Source organism: Heterodontus francisci, chromosome 7 (assembly GCF_036365525.1).
Source record: "Heterodontus francisci isolate sHetFra1 chromosome 7, sHetFra1.hap1, whole genome shotgun sequence".
NCBI classification, from domain to species: domain Eukaryota; kingdom Metazoa; phylum Chordata; class Chondrichthyes; order Heterodontiformes; family Heterodontidae; genus Heterodontus; species Heterodontus francisci.
In genome coordinates, this window is record NC_090377.1 from 14,206,053 (window position 1) to 14,226,831 (window position 20,779).

General features: G+C 45.1%; 1 protein-coding gene across 2 annotated transcripts in view; it reads left to right on the forward strand.

Annotated features, from left to right (window-relative positions):
* wnt10a (wingless-type MMTV integration site family, member 10a) overlaps positions 1-20,779 on the forward strand; it is an 80,379-nt gene that overhangs the window by 32,278 nt on the left and 27,322 nt on the right. For both annotated transcript variants that reach the window (XM_068034472.1, XM_068034471.1), the window contains exon 3: positions 9,148-9,521. In XM_068034472.1, the coding sequence (XP_067890573.1) occupies positions 9,148-9,521 (374 nt within the window). The remainder of the gene's footprint in view (positions 1-9,147; positions 9,522-20,779) is intronic.

Below are 20,779 nucleotides of genomic sequence, written 5' to 3' on the forward strand. Positions count from 1 at the left end.
AGGGAATTCCAGAGCTTATGGCCCAGGCAGCTAAAGGCATGGCCGCCAATGGTGAAATGATGAAAATTGGGAATATGCAAGAAGCGAGAAAAGTGCAGAGATCTTGGAGGGTTTAGAAGGGGACAGAGAAAGGGAGGATTTTAATTGCTTCACTACTGGCAGCCATGCCTTCAGCTGCCGAGGCCCTAAGCTCTGGAATTTCCTCCCTAAACCTCTCCCCCTCCCTACCTCTCTTTCCTCATTTAAGACGCACCTTGAAACCTACCTCTTTTCTGTCCAAATATCTCCTTAAGTGGCTCAGTGAGAAATTTTGTTTGATAACGCTCCTGTGAAGCACCTTGGGACATTTTACTGTGTTACAAGCGCTATATAAATGCAGTGTTGTTGAGAAGGTGAAGCCATGGAGCGATTTGAAAACAAGGATGGGAATTTTAACATCAAGGCATTGCTTAACTGGCAACCAATGTAGGTTGGTGAGCACAGGGGTGATGAGTAAATGGATCTTGATGTGAGTTAGGATATGGGCAGCAGAGTTTTATTGGTTTATTATTAGTTTATTTTGTCATTTGTTCTCGGGATGTGATACTGGCTAGGCTACACTTACTTCCCCATCTCTGTATTTGACTTTAGTAAGAAATGTTTGCATTTTTACACCAATTTGGCAGCTTTCTTGATCATTTTGATTTCTGATACCAGTCCACAGAGTGCCAGAGTTCTTGACCTGAATTTCCGAACTTGCTCAGAGCGGGATTTGAACTCACAACCTTTGGGTTACTGGTCCAGAACCACTTTTTTATTTGTTTACAGAATGTGGATGTCGCTGGCTAGGGCAGCATTTGTTGCCCATCCCCATTTGCCCTTGAGAATGTGGTGGTGAGATTCCTTCTTGAACCACTGCAATCCATGTAGTGAAGGTATTCCCACAGTGCTGTTAGGGAGGGAGTTCCAGGATTTTGATTTAGTGACAGTAAAGGAATGGCAATATGGTTCTAAGTCAGGATGGTGTGTGGCTTGGAGGGGAACCTGCAGGTGGATGTATCCCTTGTCCTTCTAGGTGGTAGAGGTCGCGGGTTTGAAAGGTGCTGTCGATGGAGGCTTGGTGAGATGCTGCAGTGCATCTTGTAGATGGTACACACTGCTGCCACTGTTCCAGTATGGAGGGAATGAATGTTTAAGATGGTAGATAGGGTGCCAATCAGTGGTCTGCTTTGTCCTGGAAGGTGCTTTGTGAATTTTGCTGGAATTGCACTCATCCAGGCAGTAGCCGTAAGCTGCCTCAACATTGACTCCGGACCTCCTGAATTCTCATGGCATCGTGTCAAACATGGACAAGGAAACCTCCTGCTGATTACCACCTACCACACCGCACCCGCCCCCTCGGCCCCCCCCCCCCCCGCAAACCCACCTCAGCTGATGAGTCAGTACTTCGCCATGTTGAACACCACTTGGAAGAAGCAATGAGGGCAACAAGGGCACAAAATGTACTTTGGGTGCAATGTCCATCAACAGGAGTGGCTCAGTAGCACCACTACTGACCGAGTCCTGAAGCTCATAACTGCCACACAGGGTTTGCAGCAGATGGTGAGAGAACCAACACAAGGGAAAGACCTACTTGACCTTGTCCTCACCAGTCTTCCATTGCAGTGGCATCTCTTTATAACAGTACTGGTAGGAGTGACCACTGCACAGTACTGATGGAGATGAGGTCCTGTCTTCACACTGAGCATACATTCCAACATGTTGTGTCACATTACCACTGTGCTGAATGGGATAGATTCAGGACAGATCTAGCAGCTCAAAACTTGGCATCCATGAGGCACTGTGGGCCATCAGCAGCAGCAGAATTGGATTTTACCACAATCTGTAACCTCATGGCCTGGCATATCCCCACTCTACTATTACCATCAAGCCAGGGATTCAACCCTGGTTCGATGAGGAGTGCAGGAGAGCATTCCAGGAGCAGCACCAGGCATACCTATAAATGAGGTACCAACCTGGTGAAGCTATAATACAGGACTACTTGCATGCTAAGCAGCTGAAGCAGCATGCAATAGAGAGAGCTAAGTGATCCCACAACCAACAGATCGGATCAAAGCTCTGCAGTCCTAAATGAATTAAACAACTAACGGGAGGAGGCGGCTCAACAAACATCCCATCCTCAATAATGGCAGATCCCTGCACGCCTGTGTAAAAGACAAGGCTGAAGCATTTGCAGCCATCTTCAGCCAGAAGTGCCGAGTGGATGATCCAGCTCGGCCTCCTCCTGAAGTCCCCAGTATCACAGAAACCAGTCTTCAGCCAATTCGATTCACTCCAAGTGAAGGCTGAGTGCACTGGATGCAGCAAAGACCATGGGCCTACCAGTATCATTGATGACTTGTGGCATAGTGGTAACATAACTGGACTAATAATCCAGAGCCCCAGGCTAATGCCCTGGGACACAGGTTCAAATCCCACCACAGCAACTAGTGGAATTTAAATTCAATTAATAAATTCAAATAATTAATTTTTAAAAATCTAGAATTCAAAGCTAGTTTCAATAATGGTGCCCATGAAACAATCATCCCATCTGGTTCACGAATGCCCTATAGGGAAGGAAATCTGCTGTCCTTACCTCATTTGGCCTACATGTGACTCTTAATTAAAACAAGAAATGCTGGAATCACTCAGCAGGTCTGGCAGCATCTGTGGAAAGAGAAGCAGAGTTAACGTTTCGGGTCAGTGACCCTTCTTCGGAACTGACAAATATTAGAAAAGTCACAGATTATAAGCAAGTGAGGTGGGGGTGGGGCAAGAGATAACAAAGGAGAAGGTGCAGATTGGACCAGGCCACATAGCTGACCAAAAGGTCACGGAGCAAAGGCAAACAATATGTTAATGGTGTGTTGAAAGACAAAGCATTAGTACAGATTAGGTGTGAATACACTGAATATTGAACAGCAGCAAGCGCAAACCTGAAAAAAAACCTGAAAAAAACAGTGGGTAAGCAAACTGAACAAACTAAGATGAAATGAAATAAATGCAAAAAAAGATAGTAAAAAATGTGATTCCAGCATTTCTTGTTTTTATTTCAGATTTCCAGCATCCGCAGTATTTTGCTTTTATTATGTGACTCTTAATTGCCTTCTGAAATGGCCTAGCAAGTTGTACTAAACTGCTTTAGAAAAGTTAACAGATGTATGGGAATGCCACCATGTACACGTTTCCCTCCAAGCCACACACCATCCTGACTTGGAACTATATCGCCATTCTTTCACTGTCGCTGGATCAAAATCCTGGAACTCCCTTCTTAACAGCACTGTGGGAGTACCTACACCAGATGGACTGCAGCGGTTCAAGAAGATGGCTTACCATCACCTTCTCAGGGGTGTTTAGGGATAGGTAACAAATGCTGGCCTAGCCAGCCATGCCCACATCCCATGAAAGAATAAAAAAAAAATTGACTGTGCTCCTTGCCAAGCTCTTTCAGTACAGCTACATCATTGCCAATATCCCGAAAATTGCCCAGGACTGTCCTGTCCAGAAAAACAGGACAAATTCAATCTGGCCAATTACTGCACAATCATCGGCAAAGTGATAGAAAGTGTCATTGACAATGCTATCAAGTGGCACTTACTCAGCAATAACCTACTCACTGGTGCTCAGCTTGGGTTCTGCCAGGACCACTCAGCTCCAGACTATTGGCAATATACCCCGCTGCCCCAATCTGTCTGCATATATGTGTCCACCCAAATAGCCATCTAGCAATTTTTATTCGGGCATCTATCCTTTCATGGCAATCTCATACCTATCTGTCTGTCTATCTTTCTACTAGTCTACCTACCTATATCTTCCTTTCTCTCAAAATGTGTTTATGTAATGTGTGTATCTGTCTGCTTGTGGGTCTGTATCTATCTGCCTCTCTGCTTGTTCTCCTCTCTGCGTTTATCTCCATATTTCTGTCTCAGTATGAACGTGGCTGTCTAAGATCGGATAAATAAAAGATGCAAATGCCAGAAATCTAAATTTAAAGGTGGAAAGTGCCGGAAGCAGGCATCAGGTGCACCAACACCTGAGAAAACATGAGTCAGATTATTGTTTTAGATGTAGACCCTTCACCAGTAGTGGAGCCTGTCTTGTAATAGCATAGAACCATGGAACCACCCAGGCATACAGCACAGAGGCAGGCCACTCAGCTGATCTCGTCAGTGCTGGCTTTTTACTGGAACAATCTAAAATAAATGCCACCACCCCATGCTTCCCAATAGTCCCAAAACTCCCCCACCCTCAAATAGTTTTCTCTGAGTTGTTGGAGTGATGTGTAGAGATTTGAAGAAATGTCCTCATCACTCTCATTACTGTTGTACTCCCCACAAGTGTTACACCTCAACAGTTTAGCAGCTTGTTGAAGTAACGACATTGCTTATATGTGAATGCCAAATTACATAGAATTTATAGTATGGCAACAATCTATTCGGCCCAAGTGGTGTCTGCTGTTGTCTATGCTCCACATGAGCCATCTCCCATCCCTCTTAATATAACCCTGTCAGCATATCTTTCTATTCCTTTCTCCCTCATGCACAATACCTAGCTTCCCCTTAAATGTACCTATGCTATTCACCTCTACCACATCTTGCATTACCAATTATTTATCCATAATGATTGTGTTAGCCTCTGGTCATTTATTCTACACTTAGTCCAAAATGCCATTATTTGGATAATTGCGGATTTGGTGCAATGATGCATTGTTACACTGGTTGGGGCAAGGACTATATCAACATTTAAGGTGGGTGGTGAAGGGAAAAGAGGTGAAAGGACGTGGGAACAGGGTGTGCAAAATGCAATTCAGTCTACTTGATTGCTTGAATGGGTTGGGCCGAATGGCCTTTTTCCTTGTGTGTGCCATTTCCTGGAATGCTCATTTTGCATACCACACAAGCAGTTGCCATAATAATTGTTTTCTTTTATTAAGGAGTCTAGGTGAAGGACCGAAGCCCATTATGCAGAACACCACTAAGGTTCATTTATAAAAAGAGAGAACATAGGAAACTATAATTATAAGGAGAGGCTTAAAGTATAGGTACTATTTCCACTGCAGCAGAAAATGTAAAGGGTAGATGTAATAAAAGGTTTTGAAATAATGAAGTGTTTTATAAGGTGAATAGGAAAAGACGACATCCTCTGGTTGAGGAGACAGTGACAGTGATGGGGGGGTGGGGGGGAGGGGACAGGAGATCATCAATTTAAAATCCCTCAAGGGGATGAAGAGAATAACATAAAATTTACATGGCAGAAACAGGCTGCTTGGCCCAACTGATCTGCCCCGCTGTCAATGCTCTACATGAGCCTCCCCCTACCTCTTTTCATCTAACTCTGTCTACATAACCTTCCATTTTTTTCTCCTTGTTGCAGGTAAGATGGGTTGAATGGGCTCCTGTACTGTGAACCTTCACGATTCCAGGGAATAAATCAAGATGTGGTGATTAGTTCAAGCTGTGTTTCAAAGAATGTAGAAGGATATGAAAGTGAGAAGCTCCATAGTTTGGGGATCGTGGGAAAGTGTAAGTTAGAGGAAGAGAGGGTATGATGAGTCATGATTTCAACATTTTCTTTATTCGCTCACAGGATCTGAGCGCCACTGGAATGACCAGAGTTAATATTGCCCGTCCCTAATTCCCCATGAGAAAGTGGTGGTGAGCTGCCTTCTTCAACCACTGCAGCCCTTGGGATGTAGGTACACCCACAGTGCTGTTAGGAAGGGGGTTCCAGGATTTTGACCCAGTGACAGTGAAGGGACAGCGATATAATTCCAAGTCGGGTTGGTGTGTGGCTTGGAGGGGAACTTGCAGGTGGTGGTGTTCCCATGCATCTGCTGGCCTTGTCCTTCTAGGTGGTAGAGATTGGAAGGTGCTGTCGAAGGAGTCTTGGCGAGTTGTTGCAGTGCATTTTGTAGATGGTAGGCACTGCTGCCACTGTGCGCTGGTGTTGGAGGGAGTGAATGTTGAAGGTGGTGGATGGGCTGTCGATCAAGCGGGCTGCTTTGTCTGGATGGCTTTGAGCTTCTTGAATGTTGTTGAAGCTGCGCCCATCCAGGCAAGTGGAGAGTATTCCATCACACTCCTGATCTGTGCCTTATAGGTGGTGAACAGGCTTTGGAGAGTCAGGAGGTGAGTTACCTGCCACAGAATTCCAAGCCACTCTTGAAGCCACTGTATTTATATGGCTGGTTCAGTTATGTTTCTGGTAACCCCTAGGATGTTGATGGTGCGGATTAAGCAATGGTAATGCCTATGAATGTCAAGTGGAAGTGGTTAGATTCTGTCTCGTTGGCGATGGCCATTGCCTGGGAATTATGTGGCGCGAATGTTACTTGCCACTTATCAGTCCAAGCCTGTATGTTGTCCAGGTCTTGCTGCATGCGGGAACAGATTGGTTCAGTATCTGAGGAGTCGTGAATGGTACTGAACACTGTGCAATCATCAGCGAACATCCCCACTTCTGACCTTATGGTGGAGGGAAGGTCATTGATGAAGCAGCTGAAGATGGTTGGGCCTAGGACACTACCCTGAGTAACTCCTTCAGTGATGTCCTGGAGCTCAGATGATTGGCCTTCAACAGCCAGAACCATCTTCCTTTGTGCTAGGTATGACTCCAGCCAGTGGAGAGTTTTCTGCTGATTCCTAGTGACTCCAGTTTTTCTGGGGCTCCTCGATGCCATACTCGGTCAAATGCTACCTTGATGTCAAGGGCAGTCATTCTCACCTCACCTCTGGAATTTAGCTCTTTTGTCCATGTTTGAACCATGGCTGTAATGAGGTCTGGAGCTGAATGGCTCTGGCCTGAGCAGTGGTGAGCAGGCTATTGCTGAATAAGTGCCACTTGATAGTACTGTCGATGATACCTTCCAACACTTTACTGATGATTGAGAGTAGACTGATGGGGTGGTAATTGGCTGGATTGGATTTGTCCTGCTTTTTGTGTACAGGACATACCTGGGCAATTTTACACATTGTCGGGTAGATGCCATTTGGTAGCTGTAGTGGAACAGCTTGGCTAGGGGCGCTAGATCTTCAGAACTACAGCTGGCATGTTGTCAGGGCCCATCGCCTGTGTTATATACACTATTTTCAGGTGCTGCTTGATAGTGGCATGGTGTAATGTCACTGGACTAGTAATCCAGAGGCCCAAGTTAATGGCCTGGGTACATGGGTTCAAATCCCATCACGGCAACTGGTGGAACTTAAATTCAATTAATTAGTAAAAATCTGGAATTGAAAGCTAGTCTCAGTAATGGTGCCATGAAACTATCATCGATTGTCATAAAACCCATCTGGTTCACTAATATCCTTTAGGGATGGAAATCTGCCGTCTCTACCTGGTCTTGCCTACGTATAACTTCAGACCCCCAGCAATGTGGTTGATTCTTAGCTGTCCTCTGAAATGGCCGAGCAAGCCACTCAGTTAAACCAAACTGTCATTGCTGGTTTGCTTACTTATCTGCCCACTTTACCATTGATTTCTCTTCCTCTTCTGATCTCTGTGTGTCTCTCTCTCTGCTGGTCTGTCTCACTATCTGTTGACTATTGATATAATATTGCAATCAACACTGTTCAGGTACAGTTCACTCTGCATTGATCCCAGTGCTGTTATGGATGCTACCATTAATTGCTCAGCCCTTTTTTTTATTTGTTCATGGGATGTGGGCATTGCTGGCTAGACCAGCATTTATTGCCCATCCCTAATTCCCCTTGAGAAGTTGGTGGTGAGCTGCCTTCTTGAACTGCTGCAGTCCATCTGGTGTAGGTACACAGTGCTGTTTGGAAGGGAATTCCAGGATTTTGACCCAGCGACAAAGACTTGCCAAAGACCTGTGGGTTGATCGGTAAATTGGCCAGTACAAAAATTGCCCCTAGTGTAGGTAGGTGGTAGGAGAATTGAGGGAAGGTGTGGATGTGAGAGGGAAAATGGGATTAATGTAGGATTAGTATAAATGGGTGGTTGATGGTTGGCACAGACTCGGAGGGCCGAAGGGCCTGTTTCGGTGCTGTATCTCTCTATGATTCTATGACAGTGAAGGAACGGTGATATAATTCCAAGTCAGGATGGTGTGTGGCTTGGAGGGGAACTTACAGGTGATGGTGTTCCTATACATCTGCTGCCCTTGTCCTTCTAGGTGGTAGACAATGGAAGGTGCTGTCGAAGGAGTCTTGGCGAGTTGTTGCAGTGCATCTTGTAGATGGTACACACTGTTGCCACTCTGCATCGGTGGTGAAGGGAGTGAATGTTCAAGGTGGTGGATGGGGTAAAGGCCTGCTCGGGTCTGCAAAAAAAAATATCGACCCGGCCCGAGTCCTTCCATTTTTTCCCACGCCCGAACCGACCCGACCCGACCCGACCCGACCCGACCATCAGTTAACTTACCTTTTGTTTTTCACTTTGTTGCTGATCTGCACAAGCTTAAAATAACTGTAACAAAACCACCTTTCTAGTCCAAAAATTAAATTAACATTGAAGCCACTTACCTGTGATAGAGCGTGTCCGACCCGGCCTGACCTGAGCCTGAATGCCGGAGCCGGAGGTGCAACTTGACACAACCTGAACCAGACACATGTCGTCGGGTCCCATTGGGTTCAGGTTGGGTAGCAGGCCTTTAGGATGGGGGGCCAATCAAGTGCATCTAGGTGTGGCTGAGTCAAAGTTGTGGGCTTGTACTACCACACCAAGGACTTTATAGCGCAAAATCCAGGCTGATACTCCCACTGTGGTACTGAGGGAGTGCTGCATTGTTGGAGGTGCTGTATTTTAGATGAGACGTTAAACTGAGGCCCATCTGCCCTCTCGGGTGGATTTAAAAGATCCCATGGCACCATTCGCAGAAGAGCAGAGGAGTTCTCCTGAGATCCCTGGTCCAATATGTATACTTCTGTCAACATCACTAAAATCTGGTCATTATTACGTTGCTGTTTTTTGCACCTTGCTGTGCACAGATTGCCCATTTTGTATGTTGAATCAGCAACTACACTTCAAAAGTATTTCACTGGCTGTAAAGCACTTTGGAATGTCCCTGAGTTTATGAGAGAATCTATAGAAATATAAGTTCTTTTCTTGCTGTGTAGGTTTATGTACAAACTGTTCTAAACTACCTGCTTTATCCTGGTCCGTGCACAGGTTTCAAGGAGAGTGCATATGCTTACGCCATTGCAGCTGCAGGTGTGGTTCACGCCGTCTCCAACGCCTGCAGCCTGGGCAAGCTGAAAGCCTGCAGCTGCGATGACAAGCGGCGGGGCGACGAGGAGGCTTTCCGGCTCAAGCTGAACCGGCTCCAGCTGGAGGCCCTGAACCGGGGAAAGGGCATGGTGCACGGTGTACTCGAGCCACTGCCTGGTGACCTGCCGGGACCGCAGGACTCTTGGGAGTGGGGAGGCTGCAGCCCTGACGTGGAGTATGGCGACAAGTTCTCCAGGGACTTTCTGGATTCCCGGGAAACCTTCAAGGACATCCACTCGCGGATGAGGCTCCATAACAACAGGGTGGGGAGGCAGGTGAGTAACAGCATTATACACACTCTCTTTCTCCTTAGGTTAAGAAACCACACCGATGTGATGGAAGCAAAGAGCAAAGGGCTAGTAGATGACAGAGCAACACTTGGTATCGGTAATAGAACTGACAGACCAGTAGGTCCCAGTTTTGATCCTATATCCATTTGGATGCAACAATTACACAGAAATACACAGAAGATATATCACAAAAATGAGCTGTCTGGCCCACCCATGGTCCATACGAGAGCCCTCCCATTCCATCTCCCTCATCTCAGCCTTTCAGCATATCTTTCTATTCCCTCTTCTCTTATGTACTCGTCTACTTTCCTTTTGAAAGTTGCTAGGGTTGAGCAGTACATGCTGGCCTTGCCAGCGACACTTACATCCCATGAAAGAATTTTTGAAAAAAATCTAAACTCAACCACTTCCTGTGGCAGCAAGTTACACATTTCAGCCACTCTGAGTAAAGAAATTTCTCCTGATTCCACTATTGGATTTTTAGTGATTATCTTGTATTCATGTCCCTTAGTTTTAGATTCTCCTGCACGTGGAAACATTCTCTCTACATCTACCCTATCCAATCCATTCATCATTTTAAATAGCTGTATCAGGTCTCCTCTAAGACTTCTCTTTTCTAAAGATAAAAGCCCAACTTGCTCAGTCCTTCTCGAAAGCTGTAATCTCTCAACTGGGCTCAATAGATGAGCAGAAGGGTGAAAGAAAAACATCTGTCCCTCAATTTGGACAGACTTTGTGTATGGGCAAGAATATAGCAGATGGAATATAATGTGGAAAAATGTGAGGTTATCCATTTTGGTAGGAGGAATAGATGTGCAGAGTATTTCTTAAATGGTAAGAGATTAGAAAGTGTAGATGTACAAAGAGACCTGGGTGGTCTTGTCAATAAGTCACTGAAAGCTAACATGCAGGTGCAGCAAGCAATTAGGAAGGCTAATGGTATGTTAGCCTTTATCGCAAGAGGATTTGAGTACAGGAGTAGCGAAGTCTTGCTTCAATTGTATAGAAGCTTGGTTAGACTGCACCTGGAGTACTGTGTGCAGTTTTGGTCCCCTTATCTTCGGAAGGATATTATTCCCATAGAGGGAGTGCAACCAGAGTTCACCAGACTTGTTCCCGGGATGGCGAGACTGTCCTACGAAGAGAAATTGGGGAAACTGGGCCTGTATTCCCTAGGGTATTGAAGAATGAGAGGTGATCTCATTGAAACCTACAAAATACTGAAAGGGATAGACTGGGTAGATGCAGGTAAGATGTTTCCCCTGGTTGGGGAGTCTAGAACCAGGGGACACAATTTCAAAATAAGGGGGAAGCCACTTAGATGAGGAGAAATTTCTTTACTCAGAGGGTTGTGAATCTTTGGAATTCTCTACCCCAGAGGGCTGTGGAAACTCAATCATTGAGTATGTTTAAAGCAGAGATTGACAGATTTATAAATACCAATGATATAAAAGGATATGGGGATAGTGTCGGAAAAAGGCATTGAAGTGGATGATCAGTCATGATCGTATTGAATGGCGGAGCAGGCTCAATGGGCTGAATGGCCTACTCCTGCTCCTAATCAACCTCACTCAAACAGATGATCTGGTCATCATCACATTGCTGTTTGTGGGAGCTTGCTGTGTGCAAATTGGCTGCTATGTTTCCTATATTAAAACAGTGACTACATTTCAAAAAGTACAGTCCTTTGGGACATCCTGAATGGTGCTATATAAATGCAAGAATTTCTTTTTTATGCTGATCAGACTATGAGATGTCATTGGTGGGGAAATGGAAAATCTTGCACTCTGAATCAGGCATTGGCTAGGTAGGTACAAAGCTTGCACTAACCCACAATCCAGGCTGACACTCTAGTGACATACTGAGGGAGTGCTGCACTGTTGTAAGTGCTGTCCTGTGGATGACTCAAGGAACTGTCTGACTGTTCCAGTGGTTCAAAACGCTATCCAAGAAAGTGCAGGAAGTTCTCTTGGTGTCATGCCCAAACCCTCCCTCAACCAATAGATTAACTGGTCTTTCATTGCATCCACTGTTTGTGGGACCTGACTGTGCACAAACTGGCTGCCGTATTTGCTCAGTGACTACACATTAAAAGTAATTCATTGGACATGGAGCACTTTTGGACATCTGAGTAAGATAAGGTGGCACAACAGTTTTTAAGCCACGACACTCCTTTAATTAAACAGGAAGTGCACTGCCCAAATACAGTAAGATTCTGGCCACACATTTACCAGTATTCTTGTCGCTCTGTTTCTTATTTTACTGTTGGATGGAGATAGACTTGGGGCAGCCATTCTGTTCATGTGATATTGTGAATGAAGAAATCTTTACACAATCTGCCTTCAAATTCTAACCAGCATGTGAAGCATGACAACAGAGCAACTGAGAGAAACTGAAAGATAGACATACATCTTCCTTTACATTTTTATGACCAGTAATGCCTTGAATTTAAAATTCTCATCCTTGTGTTCAATTCCTCCATGTCCTCGTCCCCTCCCTTTCTTTGTAGCCTCCTCTAGCTCTATGACCCTCCAATATCTCCGTGCTCCTCCAGCTCTGGTCTCTTGTCCATCCCTGATTTCCATCTCTCCACCAGTCTGAATTGCTTTATTGCTGACAATATGGATATTTACTTATCGTAACAGCCTGTTTTTGACCCTCATGCATTTTCAGTTTGGGGAGGCTTTATATTACTGCCCATGCCTTCAGCTGCCGAGGTCCTAAGTTCTGGAATTCCCTCCCTAAACTTCTTCACCTCTCTCTCCTCCTTAGAGACAGTCATTAAAACTTGCCTCTATGACCAAGCTTTTGGTCACCTGTCTTAATATCTCCTTATGTGTCGCCATGTCAAACTTTCTCCGATAATGCTCCTGTGAAACGCCTTAGGTTGCTTTACTACATTAAAGGCACAAAATAAATGCATGTTGTTGTTGTTGCTCATGGCTCAACACACCTTTGAAATAGGAAGGCTGACTCAATTGATCTCTCGCTGTGTAAACAGAAATGTTCTGTCTTTTGGAGCCTCACATGCTCCAACTGGCCTTGCCAGCATTTGCTTGCTCCTATATGTTGCCCAGTGCTTTTGATTTCACAATATCACTTATGTAGCTTCTAGCAACATTAGGTCAATAAATCACTCCTTTGGTTTGTAAACAGAATTGCCTAAACCTTATTTCTCTGTGCGAAAGCAAAGGGCTATGAAGCTAGAGCTTAGACTGGATAGCCCTTTATCAGCTGGCACAGACACAACGGGCTGAATGCCCTCCTTCTGTGCTGTAAATATTCTATGGTTTTATTAAGCTTCACCCCAGCACTTACCGAGTTGCTACTAACTCTCATTACTCTGGTAAACAGAGTGGCCTCAGTCCCAATTTCTTCCAGAGGCCTCTAGAGAAAGAAATATTTACATTTATATAGTGCTTTTCATGACTGCAGGACACCTCAATGCCAATGAAGTACTTCTGAAGTGTCGTCACTGTTGTAATGTACCAAATGCGGCAGCCACTTTACACACAGCAAGCTCCCACAAACAACAATGTGATAAATGACCAGATAATCTCTTCTGGTGATGCTGTTTGAGGGCTAGGTATTGGCCAGGACACGAGGCAGAACTCTCCTGCTTTTCTTCAACATAGTACCAGCAGGTAGATGTGGCCTCCGTTTAATGTCTCATTAAGAAGACAGCACTGCTGATGGATCTGCACTCTCTCAGTACTGCAATAAAGCATCAAGCTTGATTTTTATACCTAAGCCCTAGAGTGGGACTTGAACCGAGAACTATATGACTCAAAGGCAAGAGTACTACCCCCTGAACCACAGCCAACACACACGCTGTACAAGGACGTACAGACAGACATACATAGAACATAGACCATAGAACAGTACAGCACAGTACAGGCCCTTCGGCCCACGATGTTGTGCCGAACATTTAACCTACTCTAATATCAAACTAACTACCTACCCTTCATTCTACTATCATCCATGTACCTATCCAAGAGTCGCTTAAATGCCCCTAATGTATCTGCTTCTACTACCACCGCTGGCAGCGCATTCCACGCACCCACCACTCTCTGTGTAAAGAACCTACCTCTGACATCTCCCCGAAACCTTCCTCCAATCACCTTAAAATTATGCCCCCTGGTGATAGTCCTTTCCACCCTGGGAAAAAGTCTCTGACTATCCACTCTATCTATGCCTCTCATCATCTTGTACCCCTCTATCAAGTCACCGCTCATCCTTCTTCGCTCCAATGAGAAAAGCCCTAGCTCCCTCAATCTTTCTTCGTAGGACATGCCCTCCAGTCCAGGCAGCATCCTGGTAAATCTCCTCTGCACCCTCTCTAAAGCTTCCACATCCTTCCTATAATGAGGCGACCAGAACTGAACACACTATTCCAAGTGTGGTCGAACCAGGGCCTGAAGAGCTGCAGCATAACCTCGCAGCTCTTAAACTCAATTCCCCTGTTAATGAAAGCCAACACACCATACGCCTTCTTAACAACCCTATCAGCTTGGGTGGCAACTTTGAGCGATCTATGGACATGGACCCCAAGATCCCTCTGTTCCTCCACACTACCAAGAATCCTGTCTTTAAGCCTGTATTCTGCATTCAAATTCGACCTTCCAAAATGAATCACTTCACACTTTTCCAGGTTGAACTCCATCTGCCACTTCTCAGCCCAGCTCTGCATCCTGTCAATGTCCCGTTGCAACCTACAACAGCCTTCCACACTATCCACAACTCCAGCAACCTTCGTGTCATCGGCAAACTTGCTAACCCAGCCTTCCACATCCTCATCCAAGTCATTTATAAAAATCACAAAGAGCAGAGGTCCCAGAACAGATCCTTGTGGAACACCACTGGTCACCGAGCTCCATGCTGAATACTTTCCATCTACTACCACCCTCTGACTTCTATGGGCCAGCCAATTTTGTATCCAGACAGCCAGCTTTCCCTGGATCCCATGCCTCCTTACTTTCTGAATGAGCCTACCTTATCAAACGCCTTGCTAAAATCCATATACACCACATCCACTGCTCTTCCTTCATCAATGTGTTTTGTCACATCTTCAAAAAATTCAATAAGGCTTGTGAGGCATGACCTGCCCCTCACAAAGCCATGCTGTCTCTAATCAAACCATGCCTTTCCAAATAATCATAAATCCTGTCTCTCAGAATCCTCTCCAATAATTTGCCCACTACCGACGTAAGACTGACTGGTCTATAATTCCCAGGTTTATCCCTATTCCCTTTCTTGAACAAGCGAACAACATTTGCCATCCTCCAATCATCCGATACTACTCCAGTGGACAGTGAAGACGCAAAGATCATCGCCAAAGGCGCAGCAATCTCTTCCCTCCCTTCCCGTAATATCCTTGGGTATATCCCGACTGGCCCCGGGGACTTATCTGTCCTCATATCATTCAAAATTTCCAGCACATCCTCCCTCTTAACCTCAACCTGTTCGAGCATATCAGCCTGTTCCACGCTGTCCTCACAAATGACCAGGTCCCTCTCACTAATGAATACTGAAACAAAGTATTCATTTAGGACCTCCCCTACCTCCTCCGACTCCAGGCACAAGTTCCCTCCACTATCCCTGATCGGCCCTACCCTCACTCTGGCCATCCTCTTGTTCCTCACATAAGTGTAGAACGCCTTGGGATTTTCCTTAATCCTACCCGCCAAGAGTTTTCATGTCCCCTTCTAGCTCTCCTAAGTCCATTCTTCAGTTCCTTCCTGGCTACCTTGTAACCCTCTAGAGCCCTGTCTGATCCTTGCTTCCTCAACCTTAAGTAAGCTTCCTTCTTCCTCTTGACTAGCTGTTCCACATCTCTTGTCATCCAAGGTTCCTTCACCCTACCATCCCTTCCCTGCCTCATCGGGACAAACCTATCCAGCAGTCGCAGCAAGTGCTCCCTAAACAACCTCCACATTTCTGTTGTGCATTTCCCTGAGAACATCTGTTCCCAATTTATGCTCCCCAGTTGCTGCCTAATAGCATTGTAATTCCCCCTCCCCCAATTAAATATTTTCCCATCCCGTCTGCTCTTGTCCCTCTTTATGACTATAGTAAAGGTCAGGGAGTTGTGACCACTATCACCGAAATGCTCTCCCACCGAGAGATCTGCCTCCTGGCCTGGTTCGTTGCCAAGCACCAAGTCCAACATAGTCTCTCCTCTAGTCGGCCTATCTACATATTGAGTCAGGAAACCTTCCTGGACACACCTGACAAAAACTGCTCCATCCAAACTATTTGCACTAAGGAGGTTCCAATCAATATTAGGGAAGTTGAAGTCACCCATGACAACAACTCTGTTACTTCTGCACCTTTCCAAAATCTGCCTCCCAATCTGTTATTCCATGTCTCTGTTGCTATTGGGGGGTCTATAGAAAACTCCCAACAAAGTGACTGCCCCTTTCCTGTTTCTGACTTCCACCCATAATGATTCGGTAGACAAACCCTCCTCGACGACCTCCCTTTCTGCAGCTGTGATACTATCCCTGATTAACAGTGCCACTCCCCCACCTCTTTTACCTCCCTCCCTATTCCTTTTGAAACATCTAAACCCCGGAACATCCAACATCCATTCCTGCCCCTGTGATATCCACGTCTCCGTAATGGCCACAACATCGTAGCTCCAAGTACTGATCCATGCTCTAAGTTCATCACCCTTATTCCTGACACTTCTTGCGTTAAAATAGACACACTTCAACACATCATACTGGCTGCAACTTTGCCCTGTCGACTGTCTAACCTTCCTCACAGACTCTCTGCACTCTGTTGAACAGCTACCCCAACCACTGATCCGTGGCTCCGGTTCCCATCCCCCTGCCAAACTAGTTTAAACCCTCCCGAAGAGCTCTAGCAAACCTCCTGCCCAGGATATTGGTGCCCCTCCAGTTCAGATGCAACCCGTCCTTCTTGTACAGGTCCCACCTTCCCCAGAAGGTATCCCAATGATCCACATATACTGCCTAATACCCAAGCAAATGATAATGTAACATGGGAAACCTAATAATCATGCCCTCTCTTTGTAATCTGAACTGAATTAACATCTCTTTCATCCTCATTTGCTTCCTTAATCTTTCACAGGCGGACTGGAAATACTTCAGTGATACAAGGCCAGGTACAAATTGCTACACTATTATTTTATAGATAGCAAATGAACATACAAAGTAACAGACACATTCAATAAAATAATAGCTTCACTTAACTTCAAGCCTTTCCTCGCAAATAAGGAAACAAATTTTACACCGTCCCACACTACCCGACATTAGTGAGCTAACTTTCCTTTCTATGGCCACCTTTCTAGTTCTGACTGGGCCTGAGCTTTAGACGAGTGATTTATTGCTAACTAGGCCAGGTCCTTGCACGAGAATGCTTCCAGGAATGAGGAATATTCATGAGAATGGTTCCAGGGATGAGGAATTTCATTTATAAAATAGATTAGAGAAGTTAGGACTGTTTTCTTTGGAGAAGATAAGGCTGAGAGGTGATTTGATAGAGGTATTCAAAATCATGAGTGGTCTAGACAGAGTAGATAGAGAGAAACTGTTCCCACTCATGAAAGGATCGAGAACGAGAGGGCACAGATTTAAAGTATTTGGTAAAAGAAGCAAAAGTGACATGAGGAAAAACTTTTTCACACAGCGAGCGGTTAAGCTCTGGAATGCGCTGCCTGAGAACGTGATGGAGGCAGGTTCAATTGAAGCAGGTTCAAAAGGGAATTAGACAGTTATATGAAAAGGAAGAATGTGCAGGGTTACGGGGAATTGCTCTTTCAGAGAGCCAGTGCAGACATGATGGGTCGAATGGCCTCCTTCTGCACTGTAATGATTCTGTGAGATCTGACAGGACACAAATGGCTTTACATGTGTCCCTTATTCTTTTGTTCCTGAGTTCCCAATAATTGGGAAGAGATGTGGAGAGATGTAGGGAGGGTATTCCAAGCTTGGGGCCTAGGCAGCTGAAGGCATGGCTGCCAATGGTGAAGAATTAAAATCAGGGATGCACAATAGCTCAGAATTAGAGGAGTGTAGATATCTCAGAGGGTTGTGAGGATGGAGGAGGTTACAGAGGGGCAAAAGCTTTGAAAACAAGGACGAGAATATTAAAATCAAGATGTTGCTTGACTGGGAGCCAATGTAGGTCAGTGAGCACAGGGGTGATAGGGGAATGGGACTTGGTGCAAGTTAAGACATGGACAGCAGAGTTTTGGATGACTTCAAGTTTATGGAAATGTGAGATACCAGCTAGGAGTGTGTTGGAATAGTCAAGTCTCGAGGTAACGAAGGCATGAATGAGAGTTTCAGTAGCAGATGTGCTGAGACAGGGCTTGAAGTTGGGCGAGGTTACGGAGGTGGAAATTGGTGGTCTTAGTGATGGCACAGTTATGAGGTTGGAAGCTCAGCTTGGGGTCAAATGTGACACCAACGTTGCAAAGAGACTGGCTTAATCTCAGACTGTTGCCAGGGACAGGGACGGAGTGAGTAGCTAGGAAACAGGGTTTGAAGTGGAAATTGAAAACAATAGCTTCAGTCTTCCCAATATTTAATTGGAGAAAATTTCTGCGCATCCAGTACTGGATGTTAATAAGCAGTCTGATAATTTAGTTCAATTCAAAGTTACAAAATCATTTTTGTCAAAATTAGCAATCAAATGCTTAATGTGTCTGTTTGAGAATCCTCTATCCGATTTATTAACACAGACATCAGGGGAACAGACACATTTTGGCCCCTTTGGCCATTCAATTAGATCATGGCTGATCTGTATGTTAACCTCACTTACTCGCCTTTTCTCCGTGTGCCTTGTTAATCTTACCCAACAAAAATCTATCATCTCAGTCTTGAAAGCTCCAATTGACCTCCAGCATCCACAAGTTTTTGGGGAGTGACTTTCAGATTTCCACGACCCTTTGTGTGAAGCAGTGTTTCCTGATTTCACCCCTGAAATTCTTAGCTGTCGTTTTAAGGTTATGTCCCCTTGTTCTCGATTCCCTTCCCAACAGAGCAAATAATTTCTCTGTATCCACCCCATCAAGTCTTTTTAACATTTTAAGCATCGGAATCAGCTCACCCCTTAACCCAAAGGAACACAAGTTTATGCAAACTGTTACCATAATTTACTCTGTTAGCCCTGGTATCTTTCTGGTGAACCTGTTCTGCAGCCCATCCAAGGCCTGTATATCCTTCCTGAGGTGTGGTACCCAGAACTCAACACAGTTACTGCAGATGGGATCTGACCAAGGCTCTGTACAACTGAAACATAACTTCCTGCCCTTTGTTTTCCAGCTCCCTTGACATCAACACATTCATGTAAAATGTATTTTGAGTGCCTCTGTTGAAATAGCATGCAGAGAGTTCCATACAAATGCAATCATTTTGCAAATGCTAATGTTCCCCTTCCCCATCGCTAACCATAGACCCGCATTGAAGAAAGTGCAGTGCCATTTCTGCACTATTAGTCTGGATTAATACTTAACGTAAACTTGGATCTGATCGGTATTTAACCCAATGAAAATTTAGCCCCTGCTGTGATCAGATTAACTCAGCCTCTATCAGTGAGTGTCCAAGCTGAGGCCAGCCAGTCTCTGTCCAGGATTGTCACCTGTTTCCTCCCCTAATGCTGATTTTCTTCCCCATTTTAGCTTTTAAAGGTTTCTGCCATCAACCTCAGGCCCACCCTTTGGTTCTCACGCTGCCCAGCCCTGTTAAAAGCAGTAATTAGTTGCTGTCTGCTGCTCGGTAACAGATGTTGAGTGTGCAAACCATTAGGAACTTCAAACAGACGGGAAGCAGAAAAATGCTCTGCCCCTTCCTTCCAATCCCTATCTCACAGGCTGTTTCTCAAGGCTGGAAAATCGCACACAAACGCAGAGGCACACACAGGCGCGTGCACACGCACATACACATACAGGCAGGCAAACAGATGCATGCATACACAAACACACAGGCACATATAGGCACCCACACAATCACAGACAAATGTCTACAGATGGACATCCACACACATGCAGACACCAACATACGCACACATGCAGAGGCACAGATGCACACACAGACAATCAAACAAACACAGATGCCAACGCAGACACACTCACATACAGACACATCAATGCACCCACACAATCACAGACACCCACACTCACACAGACACTCGCACAGAGACGCAGACACACACATACTCACATACAGACACCCACAGACACACAGACAGACAGACACTCACACACAGACGCAGATACACACACGCTCACACTGTACAGCATATTTTTAACAATGATTTGGTGTATAAATATAGATTGCACTGATGAGACTTCAGATGCATTCATATCTTTCACATCCATTTATAATAGAGTGAAAGGTTTGTTCATTTTCGACTCCTTTTCTTATTTCTGCTGTCCCTGTCAAATTCCCTTTCATAAAATTATTTTTGTAGAGGTTTGTACATGTGTGAAATTCGCCTTTCCAGGATAGTTTCATGCATTGAATTGAGGCCCAGGATTTCAGGGGAACTTTGCAGTTTATATTGTAGGTGAAGCCAAGAGGAAACTATGCCAGCGGCTTCATCACAAATGGTTTATGTAGCACTGTATCACATTTCACAGAAACGCCTAGAAGTGTTTCGCAGGTAATGAATTGATTCAAATTGGTCATTCTTACTTTGAAGTCAGTGGAAGGAGAAAATCGGGCAGGGTGTATAATCAGCTGCCAATTCAATATCAGTCATTTTACACATTCACCCAAAAGTAAAATTAACTCCCACCTTTTATTTAAAAAAAAAAGGTTTATGTGGTTTTTATGATAAACATTTTCAGGATGTAGGTGTCGCTGGCAAGGCATTTATTGCCCATCCCTAGTTGCCTTGCGAAGATGGTAGTGGTGGTCTGTCTTGTTTTGATCCAACTGACTCAAACGGAGGCAATCAATGATTTCAAAAGGAAATTGGACCGGCACTTGATAGAAATAAACTTGCAGGGCGACAGGGATTGAGCAGGGCAGTGGGACTGACTAGATTGCGCTGTGGAGAGTCAATGTGCTGAATGCCTCCTTCTATAGCGTAAATGAATCTATGACTCTATAGGGGGAACTTTCTGTTCTTCGCCCCAAGCAAGTCTGGAGGTAGGGAGAGCATACAATCGGGTAGGGTGGTGGCAGAGGGTTCCCGCCAACATCCCACCTCCGCTAAAATTTATTTTGGGGTGGGAAGGTCTGTGAACTGCTTTCTCACCCCGTTACCAA